Here is a 17,697-nt window from a genome sequence, read left to right on the forward strand (position 1 = left end):
ATTTTATATGTCCTAATGCTCTCAAAATTTCAGCCTTTCAGGCCAACTTATAGAGAACATATCATCTTCTCATGGCAAAGGAAAGAAGACAAAATCTGAGTTTGAATCAAAAGTTGAAGCAGCTGAAAAGGGGGCAGATCAAAAATCTGCTCTGAATGCCTCTGAGAACTTAAAAAGGGAGGTAAGCAGTACTGAAATCATCTGTTCAACACACGTAGGGGCATAATGACTTCTGTTGGGTTATCAGTGTTAAAGATGAGTAAGCTCCATCACTTTTCTGACTGCCACTGTATAAATATGCAGCTCTCACATCATGAGTGCTGTATGCACATCTAGTGTTGCTCTCAATATAGTTAAAATGAAAGAACAGGGCATTGAGGTTGCTAGTTTGTCATAGCTTTAATTTTTCTGAGCTGAGTCTTTTCATACACATGATTAAAGAATAGAAATCAAATAAAGCTGTCTGGAGAAGAATCCAGAAGGACTTTTCTCTCTGTAACGTAAGTTACGTTAATGGTAGTTAAGTAGGGGCTTTCTGCAGGATGCTTACTTTCTTTACATAGGTTAAAAGAGAAAAAAGAAAAGGGGGAGGAATTGTAGATCAGACCACATAAGCCTGTAGAAGTTAGTATTGATTCTTGATTGAGTCAGGGAGTTCCTGAGTAGCAAGCAGATGGCTAGAGGTAAAGATGGCAGTTAGAGGACAAATAAAACATTTGATGTGTTTTTATTATTTCCTGAGTATCTTATTTGGCACAATTGGGACATTTGGCTAGACAGGACTTTGTGTGAACTGTGTGACTGTTTTTATGTCCTTACTGCGAGGCATTTCCTAAAGCTTACTGGTTTTATATAGACAAGGAATGTCCATGGCCACAGTAGTGCTGTATTTTTCTATTTTAGGATCACATTTAGATTGTCCCTGCTAACTTGAATATTCTTCTTTAATATGTAGTCTTTCTGTGGTTTTTTTTTTCTAAAGGTATTGAACAGGGCGCAGTGTGCTGTAAAATAATTACGTGCAGAGAACAGAGTCCTCCAGAAGACTTACTGCCAGAAAATTAGTGTGAACTTATTTTAAAAGTTCATTAACCTCATATTTTAGTGGCTGTGATGTAAATAATCATTGCTTTGGCCTGATGGCGGAGTTATGCAGAAGCATTATTGATTCAGTCAGGTTTTCTTTGACTGACTGCTAATTTCCATATAGTGGAAGGTAGATGATGCGTTTCTGAAATTAAGAAGACAGAGTTTTGGTTCTCTCATTTTAAGTTATGTGTACACACATATCTAGATAAGCCAGATCTAAAGTTCTGTTGCACCGTGAGTTATGTGAAGAATCCCATTGTGTTACTTTTTATGTTAATAAGCATTTATACTCTTTTCTTGAGGGCTTTCAGCTATAGAAATTTGTGACAGTTCTTGCTCTAAGCACAAAGAAAATGTAAACCTTCAGAGCTGTCCTGAAAACTGTTCTTCTGTAGCCAATATTTTACCGTGCTTCAGTGCTTGAAATGTCCAGCAAAAGGCCTTGGCACATATGATGTGCTAGGAGTGAGTCTGTACTAAGGAGAGGTTGAGGTATAGCCTGTGGTTAGCTAAAAAGGGTCACTACTTCGACAAGTCCAAAGCAATGTTATTATTTTTTAATATTAAATAACATGTTTTCAGCTACCACCTAATTCTTCTGTTAATTTTTTGTGGTATTCAGAAACTCCAGAGAACCTCTGGAATTCTGTCATGATCAGCATTTCTGTTTGAAGTTTTGTATTCCAGGGGATCATTTGTTTCCTTAGGGAGAAAAGCAGAAATCATGAAGACATAGCAGTTGTTTTATTAGATAGAATGCTTACGTTGTACTTGAAATGTATTAGTTCAGCCACAAAAATTATCACCATCTCAATCCAAGTCTGTGATTCTGGGAGGAAACTGTTGCATGTTTATTTGGCTTGTGAGAATACCTAGGCTTTACATTTCCAACATGAGTTCAGATGATGGACTTGCTTTTGGCTTGACGTATATTATAAGGTTGGGTTTTGTTTCAGTGTTTGTATTGGAAAATTATTTACAATCTGCGGCATGTTCCCCCCCCCTCCTTCCAGAAAGACTATAAGAAAACAGGAGAAATTGACCCTACATCTGTCATAACTCCTAAGGATCCTGGAGACATTCCAACATTTGATGAGTGGAAGAAGAAAGTCATGGAGGTAGAGAAAGAAAAGAGTAAGTTCAGGATTTGTTTTTTTCAAATACAGACCACTTTGATCTTAAATTTGCATAGTGAAACCGACTGAATTCAGAATGCACCCAAGAAGTTTTCTTTCCTAAGAAAGAAAAGCCTTTTCTTTCTTAGCCTTAAGCAGCTGTTTCCTGAAAGGGAAAAGTTATTGTGTGAGCGTTACAGTACTGACGTTTTCTTGTTCCTAGGTCAATCAATGCACCCTTCTGCTGCTGGTGGACAGCATTCCACAAAAAAGGTCCAGAAAAATAGAAATAACTATGCCTCTGTTGAGTGTGGTGCCAAAATTCTGGCAGCCAACCCAGAGGCAAAGGTAAGCACTCACCAGTTCTTCATGTGCATCATTTCAGTTTGCTTACTCTCATGCAAGTAGTAAAGCAAAGTACCGTTACGTGAAACTGAACACTGGCTTCTGAAGTAATCTTTTATTTCTTGAGCTTATCCTCTATTCTTATAAGCACAAAGATCACAGTAAAGTATGATCTGTGTTCCTTAAACAAAAGGGATTACTATAGCGAAGAGTTTCTTTGATGGAAATATTTGGAAGAGGGAACAGAGTCTACTCCATGTAGCAATTGCATGAGGCCGTGTTAGCTCACCATAGCAAATAAGCTGTGATTGCACAAAACTAGTCTGGTATGCTGTCTCCTGTAAATTATCATGCTTTGATTGATATGTTGCTTTGTATTAGTCTATAGAATTAATATCAAATTCATTTCTGGGAAGAGTAGGAAAAGTGTTGTTATCGTCTACTAGAAATACTAATTGTCCTCTTCTTTATACAGAGCACTTCAGCTATTTTGATGGAAAACATGGACCTTTATATGTTAAATCCATGCAGCACAAAAATCTGGTAAGTTGCTGAGGTTTGCTTGTATGCAAAGGGTAATTCTAGTTTCCCATCATGTTGGGTGTGTGCAGTGGTTCCGTAGTGTTCTTTTATAGCTAGGGAAGGATCCAGAAACAAAGTAAAGGGCTGAGGAGTGTAATCAGAAAGATGAAGTGCTTTTATTAATGTTTCCTTTTTGTCTAAAAGGTTTGTTATTGAGCTTTGTGAACCAGTCCAAGTGAAACAGCTCGACATTGCAAATCATGAGTTATTCTCTTCCACTCCTAAAGACTTTCTGGTGTCCATTAGCGACAGGTATGTTATCCAGACTAACTCCGCTGACTGAATAATTAAATAATTACTAAATGGATGGCTTCTTGTGTATGTTGTTTAATTTTGCAAATCAAAATGTGTTGTGGTATGACAGGGATTTTGCTTTGTGTATGTGATCTTTCTTTATCTTTCTTTATCTGATTATATAGATTTAAAAAAAATTTTTTTTTTTCTAGGTATCCAACAAACAAGTGGATTAAACTGGGTACTTTCCATGCCAGAGATGAGAGGAATGTCCAAAGCTTTCCTCTGGATGAACAGATGTATGCCAAATATGTTAAGGTAATGTAATGCTGCCAAAGCACGCACGCTTTTCAGGGGATTAAGTGTTGGTATTACCTGTTGTAACAGCATGCAGAGACATATGTTATCAAAGCACATTTTACCATTATATGCACTAGTTTTGTTAATGTCCCTAAGGGCCACATATTAGACCCTTATTTCACAGTCACAAGTGTGTTTCTTCCTGAAATAGTAACTGAGTGTGTGTGTTGGAAAATAACTGTTACCTGGTGTCTAAGAACACAATGCAGTCAGGCAATTGCTAAAGTAGGCGTTGATGCAGCATGCAACTGAATCTCAAAGGTGAGATTGTAGTCTGGTTAAATAATAGGACCTGTTTCCTTCCTGTGTTACTGGAGCAGTTAGCAGAACTGAAGCGGGAAGCAGTTGCTTTCCCATGGTAGCTGCCGAAGTTATGTTTGTCCTATTGGTAAATGTGATACAGGAATCTTTCCATGATCTTTGCTCTATCTAAATAACTTGCAGCAAGCTGTTTTTGTACAGAGGATTTAACCAGAATAAAATCCCATGAGTGATGTGGTACTTGGGTTGGGTTTAAGGCTTTAGTGAAAATACTGGGATGTAGTGGAGCTGTAATTCAAAGAGAATGCAGACTGAGGGCCTAAAATCCACCCTGTAGTGATTGTAGTGATAGTGCTTGGAAGAAATAAAAATTGGATTGTGCTACTGACTTAAGATATGTGCTCTTTTCAAGAGGTACCTGGGAATTATAAGTTACCTGTTGGACTTCTGTATGCACTAATTCTGCATGAGTTAGATAAAGACTTAGTGTATTTTAAATTCTGCTTTCTGGCTGAATTAATGCCTTAACGTAGCTGGAATTTTGTTTGTTGCTGAAGTTCCAGGGTTAGCAGTGGATGCTTCAGCACTTAATCCCCTGGAGGGTACAGTGTTTTGCCTCGATTCACATAGCATGGTGAAGCTTCGAAAGGATTGTTAATGCGATCTTTGTATTTCATAGCATGAAATAGAAGCGCGTTTTAAGCGTGCTTAATCTACAAGAGGAGAGTCCAAGAATTTGGAGCAAGTTTGATTGATCTCACATGTAAATTAGTACAGCTCTTTATTGGGAACATCTACATGGTGTTTTATTAAGTGCATTGTACGCTTCTAAATTTAACTGAGATGAAATATCAGTGTGTAGCCCAGTTCTCCCTAGGTATAAACTGGTAAAAGCTTTGAAATAAGGTGCACTGTGCATCATCTTCCAGTAGTTTCCGAGTGTAGAATGCATGCTATGGTGTTTGTTCTTTTGGGTCACTTTCTGTAATCTGTGCTCTTTAAGGGGAAAACCTACATAGTGAACTTACTTCATTGCTCTGTCTGGCACCAGAAAAATTGAATAACTTGACGTTTGTGTTGCATGTTACCTCCTATCTGCAAGGTGTGAAGACTAAATCTTGCTACCTAAGGCAGATAAAGTAGTATTGCAACTTCATCCTCCATTACTTGTCTTAGGCATTATTGAACTGAATTAAAAGCAGTAAAGCTCTGTAGTTGCCTGTAGCATGTGTTCAGCCTTTGTACTGACATCTGTTTTTTTTTTTGTTTTTTTTTTTCTTTTCCTTTCTCTTGCTTCAGATGTTCATCAAGTACATAAAGGTTAGCAACCTCTTCTTTTGGAATGCTGAATGTATAGGGCTTGGGGTGTTCTCTGCTGCGGCTCAGCACGTAAATGCATGGCAAGAATAAAGCTTTTGGCCTTTTCTGTTCTGGGCAAATCTGCAAATCCCCTGTAAACAAGACTACCTTAAATGGACTCTTAACTCTATGAGTCTTTGGTCTTTTGTTTGAAGTACCTTTCATTCTTTAGGTGGAGCTGATATCACACTTTGGATCAGAACATTTTTGTCCCTTAAGTCTTATAAGGTAACATCTTTACATGTTTTTCTTTATTTAGTTTTCAGTATATTTTAACTAGCCAGAAATAGTGCAAATTAAAGTAACTGCCTAAGTTGGCCTGCTGTACAATGTGCTGCTTCACATGTGTTTAAAGAAGTCATGAATCTTTTAATTTAGTTTCCTGCTGAGTTAGGGATATTTGCAGGGAGGGTGGGGGACAGGAGCACGAGCAGCCTCTGAGCAGGGTGTGTATGTTTCAAGGCTAACTAAGCAAAGCAAGGCACAAGTGCATGCCAGAAAGGGCAGGTGTGGTGAGTGCTGCTGGGAAGCTGCTGTGTTACGACTGCCCAGGTGTTTACTGCTGACTGTAGTCAGTCATACCCGAAGCACCTAAATCAGAGCAGCTCTATCTGTAGCTCACAGAATAATCACCTGTGCTGTTCCTGAGAACTGCTTTTAGTTCTTCTGTTAAAGTTGTGCCTGGATTTGAACCTGAGAAACTAGCATCGTAAACAAAATATTTCTGTCAGTAATAGTGCTTTAAATTGGGTTTAAGTTGATTTCGGCAGAGTAGGTAAAGAATATAGCACCCAAAATTAAGTAGTTAAGAGGATGTTCTTGAAGGTTGTTGAAGGTAAAGGAGATATTTTTGTCTTGAGCTCCACACAAGCTCTTGGAATTATTGCAATTAGGAACTTCTCTGGTTTTGTACAGCACTTGAGACGTGCAACAAACTGGATAGGAGTCTGAGAAATATATTTATTTCTAAATGAAGGCAGCTATTGCTTATCTGATGTGTTTGTTGCACATTATGTGACATTAATGTTCATGTAGTTGTCTGTCCATCATGTCAAGTAATCACACAACTAATAGACTTTATTTCTGAAACTGTTTGTAGGGTATTTGGTACCAGCATGGTTGAGGAGTATGAAGAAATAGCTGATTCCCAGTATCAGTCTGAACGACAGGAGCTTTTTGATGAAGATTATGGTAGGCAAATAATTTCTGCTTTTTTTTTTTTTTTTTTCCCCTCAGCCATTCAAGCATGCCTTGTGCTAGTCTGACTTGAAGGATCTGACTGTTGAATTTACTTGTTCGATAGCATTTAAGCATTTCTGGGTTTACCCAAGCATCATTTTAAGTTTTAAACTGTTGTAACTATTTTGGAGGGTTGCTTTCAAACACCAGTAATAAACCTCAATTTCTTCTGGTGGGCTACACAACGGTATCTTCATATACTGCCAGCTGCAAAAGATAATGATGGTAATCAAAGTAGCTCACACAAAGAACTTTATCTGTAGTGACTGTTGGTTGGTTGGTGCCCCAAACAATTGGGGAGGGCTTACATTGGCCAGCAGACTTTGTAAAAGATGTAGGAAAACATCCTCCCCTTGTTGTCCAGCCATCTTGAGGAGGAAACCCTGTGTAAGCACAGTGAGCTGTTGGCTGTGTATTTCTGAGTGCGGGGAAAACTGAGGATTGAACTGTGAATGTCTGTATTTCTTGTTGCATTGAGCTTGTTATTTCAGTATGGCATCTCTGACCTTTAACTCTATTTCTGTAGCTTTCTTTTTATGCTGTCAAGCCAGCAGTGTTGAATGATTCATTAAACCTTGAGGTTTATTTTCATTTTTCACAACATATAATTTAATAGTAATAAGAGTTCTTTTTTGCATAGATTATCCACTGGATTACAATACAGGGGAAGAAAAATCTTCAAAAAATCTCCTTGGTTCTGCTACAAGTAAGTATGACTCAGATGAACTGTGCTGAAATGAAGTGAGCTGTTTCACAGTGGAATGATATTTCTGCCTGCAATGGCTATGACTTTCTCTGTGATTTTTCTGCTGAAACCATTTGTCATGTTTCTTATTTAGTGACATAGGAGTAAATTGTAGCACTTAGAAGCTGGGTTGTCATTCTTGAAATTTTCTAGAAGTTCAACTTTTTGTTTTTTAGATTATTTTCTTTTAGGAAGCTTTATTTTCTGTGCTTTAAGATACCGAGCACTTTAAACACTCTGGATTTTACATGGGGCTGTAAGCAACCAGTACTACCGTGCAGTCACACCTTAATTATTCAAAACTTGGAAATCCAGGCATAATTAAGGTCCCTTATTTATAGGAGGCCATCTGAACAGAGGGGATGGAGGATGCTTTCTGAGAAGTGTGCTTGTACAAATTTTGTAGCTTCTGTGTCCTTCATAAGAGCTGTGTGATTTTTTTGGACAGAACTAATGGGTCTTGGCTGTCTCTTGTCACTTTCCCCTTGGAAAGCTGCCAGATGCAGGCGTTGTTTGGCTAAGTATACTTGAACGTTCCATTTTAATGGTATTCTTAAACTTCTAAATTATTTAGGATGATATCAGCTGCCTCACACTCTCTTGTACAGTGCTCTTACCCTGTGCCGCTCTTCTTTCTGGCACAGCTAGTGAAGGTTTGTTGCTACCATGTGACTGTACATGTACATGAATGTTGTTCAGATTCAAGACAGCTTGTTTAAGGGCTCAGGCTTCTCTTTTGTTCCCTGGTGCATCAGATCTGCAGGGTTCTTTGCTGTTTCTGATAATCATTGTTGCTTAAAGAGGTCCTGGCTCTGTTTGGTGCACTTTTGAAAGGGGCATTAGTGGAAAAGGCAGTTTATTTCTAAATTCCTTCCTCTCACAGGTGCTAGGAAGCAGGATGCTCTTCAATGACAGTGCTTAGCTTTACCTGTGCCTGAAATCAATATTTCAGGATGGTTTTCAAGTTGTAGCCACATACCCTATTCACAGCTGTCATATGCCAAATGTTTTGTTCACAGTCTGAAAAAATGAATGACTGTTGTAGAACGTGTTTGTTTGTTTTTAAGTGGACTTAAGACTGTGATGAAAAGATTTGGAGTGCCTCATCAAGCTCTGTTTGCGTTTTATCAGCACAGCCGAGCACCATTGCTGTGGTAATTACTTAATCCTGGCTGATATATCTTGGTGTTTTTTTAAGAATATGGAGTTTGTTTGGGGGATTTGTGTGTGATTGCTTAGACAAACAAGACAGACGTCTGTCTGCATTGTCTTAATATGGGCTGATATGCAGTGAGGGAGAGGGATCATGGAGAAGGTGGCTGTAGTGAGCTTTTTCTGTGAGGGAGTTTTGTATGAGGAGGAGGTATTTCCTTTCAGCAGGAGTTGCCAAAGCTAATACAGGGAAGCTACATCTAGAGTACAGTGTAAGGCAGTGTTTAGAGATGTGTAGTGATGTGTGCACAGTCAGCTCTTTGGAGTTACTGGGGGAACTTTGGTTAGCTGCTGGAGCCAGCTTTAGCTGAGTACCTACAGAGAGTGTCACTGTGTATTGAGATGTTGTTGTTGTTGTTCAGAGTTTGTATCCTGTTTGTCATGTAAACTTTATTTTAGCTGCCTGAAAGCCAATTGAAAGAGAGTCTTCTTTGTCAGTTAGTCTACTAAGATAGCAGTTTTAAAATAAAGTCTCTATCTTTTAAACAGAAATCTCCTGGCCTTAAAAAATGGCTTAGCATTCAGTACAGTAGAATGACTGTTTCGTTTGTTTTAATGTATTGCGGTTTGTGCCAGGTGTTCCGTTAACAGCAAGTAGTGCTGTGGTGCAGTCTCTGAGCCCTCTGGTTATGTCCTTATTGATCACTTGGTTTCCATTTCAGATGCTATCCTCAACATGGTGAACATTGCTGCTAATATGCTTGGAGCTAAAACTGAAGAAACTTCTGAAGCTGAAGGTATTTTTTACTTTTTTCATATTAAAAGCATTCCAGGTAGTCTCATATGATGGAGCTGTAGGTGATGTCCCAGTTCATTGCGGATGAGTTGGACTAGGTGACCTTTGAAAGTCCCATCCAGTTCAAACGATTCATTGATTTCTTCTGGGGCTTTCTTTTGTTCGCTTGCTTGAATTTTCTGTGAGGAGTTGGATGGTCTGCAGTTAAATGACTGTTCTTCGCCCTCTTTTATGGCACATGTAATTGATGTTGTGGAGTACTACCTTGTTGACAGTGAAAGTTTAATTTGCTGAGAAGGGAACGAAGATACCATATACTTGTTCAGCCATGTTCTGATTTCTTACTCTGTGTTACCCAGTTCTAGTTGCAGAATCTAATTCCTTCCTGGAAATATTTAAGGCTGTCCATAACATCTTACACATAAATTGTTGCTAGTACTTTCAATGAACTGGCACTTTAATTACCTGCAGTTGTTGCTGGAGAAGTGTTAACATCCAGTGCATGCATTCCCACTCCAAAATGCAGAAGACAAATGTGGTTCTTGAATCTTTGTCCTATTCTTTCCTCCATCCTGCAACAGGGAATGAAAGTATATCTGAAAATGTCACTGTCACTACTCCTGCAAGTTCAACAGCTGCACCAAGACTGATTGAACCAACTCCTGTTCCTTCACCAGAGTAAGTTGCATGTTCTTCAGTGTGCTCCTAGCGCAGACTAGCCCATACTAGTCAGGAATCTTTGGTAGTAGTATACTCACGATATGGCTTGCTGCCTAAAACAAGTAAAAATAAAATAGTGGTGAAGCAGGGGAAGCTACTAACCAGGCAAAATGTATTGTTTTAGTAACTTCTTACAGCTCTTTCCATTATATGCTTTAGCACTTGATTAATATCAAAAAGCTTCCATAATGTTTTCAATTATTTGTATTATTTTGTTTGAAAGAAATAAGAGGAGCTGTTCTTTTAAGTCATGAGAATAAACTTTGCAGCCTTCTAGAGCAGGCATGTAAAACTGTTGAAGTAACATCCTGTGTTTAACTCTCTCCTTGTAGGCTTACTACAACAGATATTCCACAGATAGATAAAGACCAATTACACGTGGATTTGACAAAAGAAAGTCCTATTGTTCAGCTAGTACAAGAGTATGAAGAAGATACAAGCCAGTCAACAGTAACCTTGCTGTCTAGTGATGATCAGGAAGAAGAAAAATCTGCATGGTTTGAACTTGAGACAGGCCTGTATTGCTATGACTTGGCTACCGTTTGTTGCATTTCTACTTTCACAGAATATCTGTTTAAATGGTGTTCAGTTGCAGTAGCCATCCATCGGCAACATATTAAAACTGAATGGAAACAAGAGCAAGATAACGCTGCTCATGCTCAGCCGCCGCAGGTAGTTCTGCCTCAGCCTGTCCCTGTGTCAGTAGATGAACCTCTGCCAGAGCAATTAGACAGCAAAGCTGACAAAGTACCTGGCTCTGCTGTGGCAGTTGATTTTAGCAGTGCGGTCCATGAGATCATCAGTAATGAGACTACAGCTACTATTGAACTGGAACCAAGCCATCCTCAAACTGTCTCTCAGTCTCTGCTCTTAGAAGTTACCTCAGAAGTTAAACCTTTGCCAACAACAGAGATGGTGGAGCCTTCACAAGAAGATGCAGGCCAGGAAGCACCAGGGATCACTCCTCAGGTGGATTCAGCCGAGATCAGTACAGCAACAGAGAAGGCTGAGAGCTCTGTTGCAGAAGAAGCTGTTGTAGTTTCTGAAACCAGTATGATCACTGAAGTAAAGGAGACGAGCACCAGGGAGACTACTGCTACTCCAGTGATTTCAAAACCTACAGAGACTGTTGTGCAGCCTGAATATACAGTAGGCATCCTAGCCAGCGATGCTGGGGAAGGAAAGGAAAGCACTCCAGAAGTGCAGAAACCTGTTTTGTCTCCTGTTGAGTCTTCTGTATCTGTTGAAACGAAAGAGGATGATCAGGCAACCGAGGAAGCTTTTATGTCGATTCCGGTCTCTGGAGGTCCACAGAGAACAGCTACAGACTTCTATGCTGAGCTGCAGAATTCAACAGATCTAGGCTATGCAAATGGAAATCTTGTTCATGGGTCTAATCAAAAAGAGTCCGTCTTCATGCGCCTTAATAACCGCATAAAAGCCCTGGAAGTAAATATGTCTCTCAGCAGCCGTTATTTAGAAGAACTGAGCCAGAGGTAAGTCTGCAAAAGGCTGGGGTAAGGTCTGCGTTCTGTAATTGTGATTCTAGCCAACTATTCTAAGTTATTATTTTATATTTGTTGCAAAGGGTTATGTGGAAGTTATTACAGTGGGAAGCTTTATGGAAAACTGAGGTAACTAGCTGATCTTAAAAAGCTATCAGAGACCTAGATGTGTGTGAGTAGCTGGGATGCCCTTCCTTTATTTTCAGCTACAATCACCTTTGTTTTGTGTTGAAAAATATGGAGTGTTGGGTGGTGGTGGTGGAGTTTTTTGTCATCGTCTTTTTTATTTTTTAATAAAGGATGAAGTGATGCCAGCTTCAAGTACTGATCTTTTTCATAATTCCTCCTGTGAGAGGGTGTGCCCTCCTGCTGCTGTTAGGTTCAGTAACACAGACCTGCAGTGCCTTTTACTGGATTATTGAGTTGCTTGCTTAGAATGAAGTCACACAGACTAGGAAGAGCTGACACTGTATTTGTCTGAAACTGGAAAAGGAATTCCACTTGAATTTTAAATAAGCTGCTTTGGATAAAAACAGTTTCTTCTTGCATAGTGGCAATTTTTGAAGACAAACCTAATGCTGAGGGGTTGTATGAACTAATGTGTCAGGTCTCTGCACTTTTTGTTTTAGGTACCGAAAGCAAATGGAAGAAATGCAGAAGGCTTTCAATAAAACAATAATAAAACTTCAGAACACCTCAAGGATAGCAGAAGAGCAGGTAAGATTTGTTGAAGTAATTTCCTAGTTAGGAAATGCTGCTTCTGAGAGTGTTACAAAAAGGTACTGAAATCGTTTTGCTGCTGAAGATTTTTCTTAGCTGCATATCTGCATCCCCAAGTTCCCCAATTTTTATATTTGGGGAAATGTTGTGGTTTAACTCAACAGGTGGCTCAGCACCCCACAGTCATTTGCTTACTCCCCTGCCTCGCACTGTGATGGGGGGAGAACTAGAGGGGGGGAAGGGAGGAAAGAGGTAGAATGCATGGGTAGAGATAAAACTACTTAATGAGATAAAGGGGAAAGGATAATTATTATGACACACACATATATGATGCACAAGCACTTGCTCAGCACCACCAGACTGATGCTCAGAGAGTGAGAGAACTCCCACTTCCTTCAGAACTCCTTCCACACGATATCATATGGTATGGGATATCCCTTTGGCCAGCTTAAGTTAGTTGTTCTAATTCTGTTCCCTCCCAACTCCTTGGGTCCTGAGCTGAGAATGGCCTTGGCTCTGTACAACACTGTGTATGCTACAACTATAAACATCAGTGTATTATCTACATTGCTATTCTCCTAGAACCAAACCCTAGCATTACACCAGACACAAAGGAAAACAGTTCAGTCCCAGCTGAGACTAAGACGAGGAAAAAAATCAGTTGTCAGATATTAGTGGCTGACAGTCTTTAAATGTCTGTGGGTTATCCATATCACTTCTGTTTCTTGCAGTCAAGCCATACATTTTTAAAGTTTGCTTTTTTTTGCAACTCTGATATTAAGTATGGATAGGCGGTTATCCAGAACTTACTGAAGAGTCCTAAACTCTGGAAAGGGAAGAGAGATCCAGAAATGATTTAAGCTAGATTTGCAATTGAGGCGGTGCTGCATGTAAGCAGAAGTTTTAGTTCAGTATTGAAAATGTGATTAAAGGATGTGGGAGCTGTCGTAGAGGGTTTTTTTCCCCCTGTTTTCCTGCACTGCTATCCTAGCTTTCATGAGCAGCTTTCAACTACAGCATTAACTATGTGCTGAATAATCATAAAAGCACTTGCGCACGTCACAGCAAGTTTAATCAGAAACTCTCTGACAATCTCTGAAGTGCCACATCAGGCCTGTAGTTTGCTTCTCTGTCAAAAGCAAAGAAAACTGCAACTTTCCTGAGTTGACATGCATGCTCTTTTTTGCTTGTTTTGAATATTATCAAATGCTGATCTGAGGGCTCTCTTCTTGGTTAACCTCCCTGATAACTCTGTTGAGATTTCCCACTTTCTCATAAGATGAAAGATCCTGTAAGGGTGTTCTGCAGGAGAGGGTATCTTCAAAGGGCTTATTCCTGGCTGGCTTGGGCTCCAGCTGTTAAGTGGCTGGCCATTTGATTGCAGAGCAGAAGCAGTGTTTCAGCCTTTAGATTTTAGCTTTGTCTGGTGATCTGCACGTGTTTTGGAACGTGACAGTACTTGGCTTCCTGATTGTCATTGCACAGAGCTAACTACTAATTCTGCCTTTAATGAAGGTAGTAGTAGTCACTGTAATGAAAAACACTAGGCATAATGTTACAAAACACTGTTTCTTGTTTAAAAATGTTGATGTTCTGAAGTCTTTCTATGGTTAATGTTACATAAACAGTTTCAAATGTTACGTGAAAGTTTTGTTGGAAACGTGCTAAAAGGATCACATGGATACATCATGCCTGGCTCTGTCAGATAGAATGCTGATATGCATGAGTACGGGATAGTGGAACCCTGACAACTAAATAGCATGGGCATGACTCTCCTCAATACAGGATCAGCGGCAGACAGAAGCAATCCAGCTGTTACAAGCACAGCTCACCAACATGACGCAGCTAGTTTCCAATCTGTCAACAACCGTGGCGGAATTAAAACGTGAGGTAACTATAAATCAGGAGTGTGGTGCAAGATCTTGAGTGAGGGAAATAGATGCATAAAAATATCTCAGTTTGAAAGGGCATGGAGTCTTTAAGCAAAGCTTTTCAGTCGTTGCTTCCAGCCTGCTTCGGCAACTGGCCAAGGGAGGAAGAGAAAGGCTGAGTATTTTGGGCTGTCCTGTGCACAGCAAAATTGGTAATAATTTTTACTACAGCCCTGCTAGTCCTGTAATAGTAATCACAGCTCGTGGTAAAAGAAAGAACTTCCTTGGAATAACTGAATATCTCAGCCTTCCTGTAGTGCGTTACAGTTGATACAGTCCTGTAAAATAACTCAGTGAAATTAGAAGGCTAAACTCTGAGTTCACAATGGCAGCAGTAGGATTAGTTACACACAGTGTTTGAAACATGATGGGGTGGGGGGATGATGTGTTCTATTCTTCAAGAACTTCCTTGGCATCTAACACGTTGCATAACAAATTGTATTGCATGGCTTTATCTGTTTCTCAGCTTCAGTAAAATGGGGTGCTTTACATTTCCAGCACTCGTATTTATATCTTGAATATTAACAGTCTTGCAATAGGATATCTAGGCTGTAATAATAGATGAGTGTGTGGAGTGTTGTTCTTACCTCTCCCGAGCAGCAGACTAGCATGTCTAAAACCCCTTCTTTCCTCTCTGGCTATCGTGATCTCTGGAGATGAGGGGAATCTTGGCACCAATACTAGGAACGTGTTCTTTCAAATGTTTACATTCCTCAGCCTGGGATTTCAAGCCATATTTTAAGTATGATTCTTCTTGTGCATGTTGCCAAATGTGTCCTGAGCTGTTTTCTAGCACTTAGTGACACCCTCATTGGCACCTAATTGGCTGACCAACTATTAATGAGTGCTGTGCTTTTAAATAGGATTTGACCATGGTGATCATCAGGGTATGACAGACCCTGGGGGGTCCATACTATGAGACCCATACTATGACAGTATCCTGGGGTTTGAATATATACTTTCTCTAACTACCTGAGTCAACTTGTCTGAGACATTTCATCAGAACAAGATGGAAAACACCAGGAACATTGCTTTCTGAAGTCTTTGTCTTCTCATCCCTTAGTGCACCTGAGGTAGATTGTAATAGGACAGTGCTGTTTATTTTGGAATGTAATTTGCAAAATACCACTGAATTTCGGCTTCTTTGTAATTCTAATAAACATCTGTGGATGTTCGTAAATGAACATACTGGAAAGAGCATCCTAGGATGTGAAATTGAATGGTCTGGAAGATGAAACCCATTAAATCAAGTGATTGTAGTTGGAATTCATTGGGTACTACAGTGTCAACTGATGAAACACAAAATATTGACATACTACGTATCAAAAGTAAATGAGAAGTTAAATTTCTACACTGGGCTGTGGGAAGTATATCACTTTCAGATAGGCTTCCATATTGGTTATAGGGGGCAGCTGCTTCTTCAAGCAGCAGTGGTACCATAGGCAGTAGAATCTTGTCCCATGTTATCAGATAGTGGTTTTCAGTCTTTAGTCCTCAAGTGCTGCATAGCATTGTGCTAAATCAAACTCCTGGGAAAATACTCCAACTTGAATGTCGGTGTGAAGTGGAAAATTAGGGAAGGTGACTTGAAAACATAACAGTTGTGTTCTTTTGAAGTTCTCGTGTTGAAAGCAAAGTAATGATACCATTGCATTGCTGGTTAGTCTTTAACAGCTGTATCACATTCTTCCAGGTTTCTGATCGACAAACCTACCTTGTGATCTCTCTGGTTCTCTGTGTCATTCTGGGCTTGGTGCTTTGTGTGCAGCGGTGCAGAAGCACATCTCAGTTCTGTGAAGGTTACCTCTCCCAGATTCCTAAAAGTAATCACTACCCTAGCCCCAAAAGGTAATGTATTTGAAATTTAACTGTTCTTGCAGCTTTTGTTGTTGTTTCCTGTATCTACTGGGGCTGGCAGATCTGCTTTAATCCCAAGTTTACTTTCTGCGTATTTGAAATTGATTGTAAAGCACAGTTGCTGCTCTGTAGCAATTGTGGAGACAGTAAACTTGAGGTGCCTTGGTAGTACATTGTAAGGGCAGTGCTGTGTCTGTTTGCCTGTCCTTCTTGGGCACCTGGATGAATGATTGAATCTGTTCTTCTGACAAAAATGCTTCTTAATGGAAAAATGCGCGGTCCTGAGAAAAACATGCTTAAAAAAGCTTTATGTTTTGCATTGCTCTAGGTGTTTTTCCTCTTATGACGATATGAATTTGAAAAGAAGAACTTCTCTCCCGCTGGTCAGATCACAGTCTTTCCAGCTGTCTGGTAAAGAAGGTATGATCTACCTATAACACCAGTATTACACTCTGGGCACTGTATATTGTGTGTTTTATTTCAAGCGTCTATGAAAATGGCATCACGGGTTAATGTCAAAGTATGCTGAACTATAGTAGTTCACTAACACATTCTGTATGGCAGGGCGGTTCGTTAATGTTACCCTCCCAGAACTGTGCTAGATTAGGCTAAAACACTAAATCCATTCTTAGCATTTTGTAGAGCGTAAATGATATCCTTCTTGAGGTTGGTAACAATTGGTGCAAGCCTACAAAGCTTGTAGAAAGTGACATTATTTTTAATGCCAGAAACCAAGTCCTAAGTGGTCAATCTTGAAACTCAGCAGGTATGTATGTATCAACTGTATTAAGAAAAATTAGATCATTAGTCTTGGTTTGACTAAGAGGAACGATCTCGTCGCTTCAGTGTTTGTGTTAGATTCAGTTCCTTCGGCCATCGTTGTCACACAGAAACAAAAGTGGTGCAGCATTATAATGACAGTAACTACTGGGTCTGCCACTGATGCTGTCCTTCCAGGTGCAACAAACCAGCTTGCTCCACAGTTCTTGTACAGTGAATAAAACTGCGTGGAAATTCATTACATGAATTGGAAACGCTGCAGTAGAGATGAGCAAGGGCTTAAGTTATTTTTTCAGTTGTGTTTTACCAGTTGTATTTGCTGCTTAGGCTCAGAAGGAAAATGTTCAAAACACTGATGGAGGAAGGCCAGACTGATGTCACATCAGTCTGAGTATCTGTCCTGTTGATAGATGCTTTTGCTTCTAGGTGCATGTTAAGTGCTGTTAGATTGTTAGCAGTTTGTACATTAGAAGCTCATTTCTGCCAACCACTCATTCCTTTTCCCAAAGGATGTTCAGTGCTCTGCTCTTATGGCCTCATCTGTCAGAACGTGAGACATTTTCTGTCACTGACAGCTGCCATGTCAGCAAAGGGGACTTCCTCAGCATTGTCTTCACCTCCATGTACTTGTGTTGTATGCCCATAAGTTAATAATTGCAGCAAAAATGTGTGAGAAATGGACTATTTTTATCCTGTTTAGTTAGAATGGTGTTGTTTTGGAGCTGGCATTGTCAGTGAGAACTGCTGAATGTGTGTGTGCCCTTTCTTACAGTGGATCCCGAGGACCTGTACATTGTAGAACCCCTGAAGTTCTCCCCAGAGAAGAAGGTACAGTAGGTGCAGGGATGCAGGCTGAGCACAGTTCTGCCTGCAGGTGGTGCGTGTCTCAGCTGCTCTCTGCTGCCCT

At 39.9% G+C, this 17,697-nt stretch overlaps 1 protein-coding gene across 4 annotated transcripts in view; it reads left to right on the plus strand.

The window, feature by feature from the left end:
• The window catches only part of SUCO (SUN domain containing ossification factor), a 29,486-nt gene that overhangs the window by 9,740 nt on the left and 2,049 nt on the right, over window positions 1–17,697 (plus strand). For 2 of the 4 annotated variants that reach the window (XM_015869732.2, XM_015869736.2), the window contains 18 exons: window positions 34–181; window positions 2,103–2,223; window positions 2,428–2,552; window positions 3,025–3,092; window positions 3,276–3,383; window positions 3,578–3,683; window positions 5,286–5,306; window positions 5,518–5,573; window positions 6,445–6,536; window positions 7,225–7,290; window positions 9,204–9,278; window positions 9,859–9,955; window positions 10,330–11,493; window positions 12,132–12,219; window positions 14,008–14,112; window positions 15,847–16,001; window positions 16,339–16,430; window positions 17,563–17,618. In XM_015869732.2, the coding sequence (XP_015725218.1) occupies window positions 34–181; window positions 2,103–2,223; window positions 2,428–2,552; window positions 3,025–3,092; window positions 3,276–3,383; window positions 3,578–3,683; window positions 5,286–5,306; window positions 5,518–5,573; window positions 6,445–6,536; window positions 7,225–7,290; window positions 9,204–9,278; window positions 9,859–9,955; window positions 10,330–11,493; window positions 12,132–12,219; window positions 14,008–14,112; window positions 15,847–16,001; window positions 16,339–16,430; window positions 17,563–17,618 (2,743 nt within the window). The remainder of the gene's footprint in view (window positions 1–33; window positions 182–2,102; window positions 2,224–2,427; window positions 2,553–3,024; window positions 3,093–3,275; window positions 3,384–3,577; window positions 3,684–5,285; window positions 5,307–5,517; window positions 5,574–6,444; window positions 6,537–7,224; window positions 7,291–9,203; window positions 9,279–9,858; window positions 9,956–10,329; window positions 11,494–12,131; window positions 12,220–14,007; window positions 14,113–15,846; window positions 16,002–16,338; window positions 16,431–17,562; window positions 17,619–17,697) is intronic. The other 2 variants (XM_015869735.2, XM_015869734.2) reach the window with 2 other exon arrangements.

The sequence above is a fragment of the Coturnix japonica genome, chromosome 8 (assembly GCF_001577835.2).
Source record: "Coturnix japonica isolate 7356 chromosome 8, Coturnix japonica 2.1, whole genome shotgun sequence".
Taxonomy (NCBI): Eukaryota; Metazoa; Chordata; class Aves; order Galliformes; family Phasianidae; genus Coturnix; species Coturnix japonica.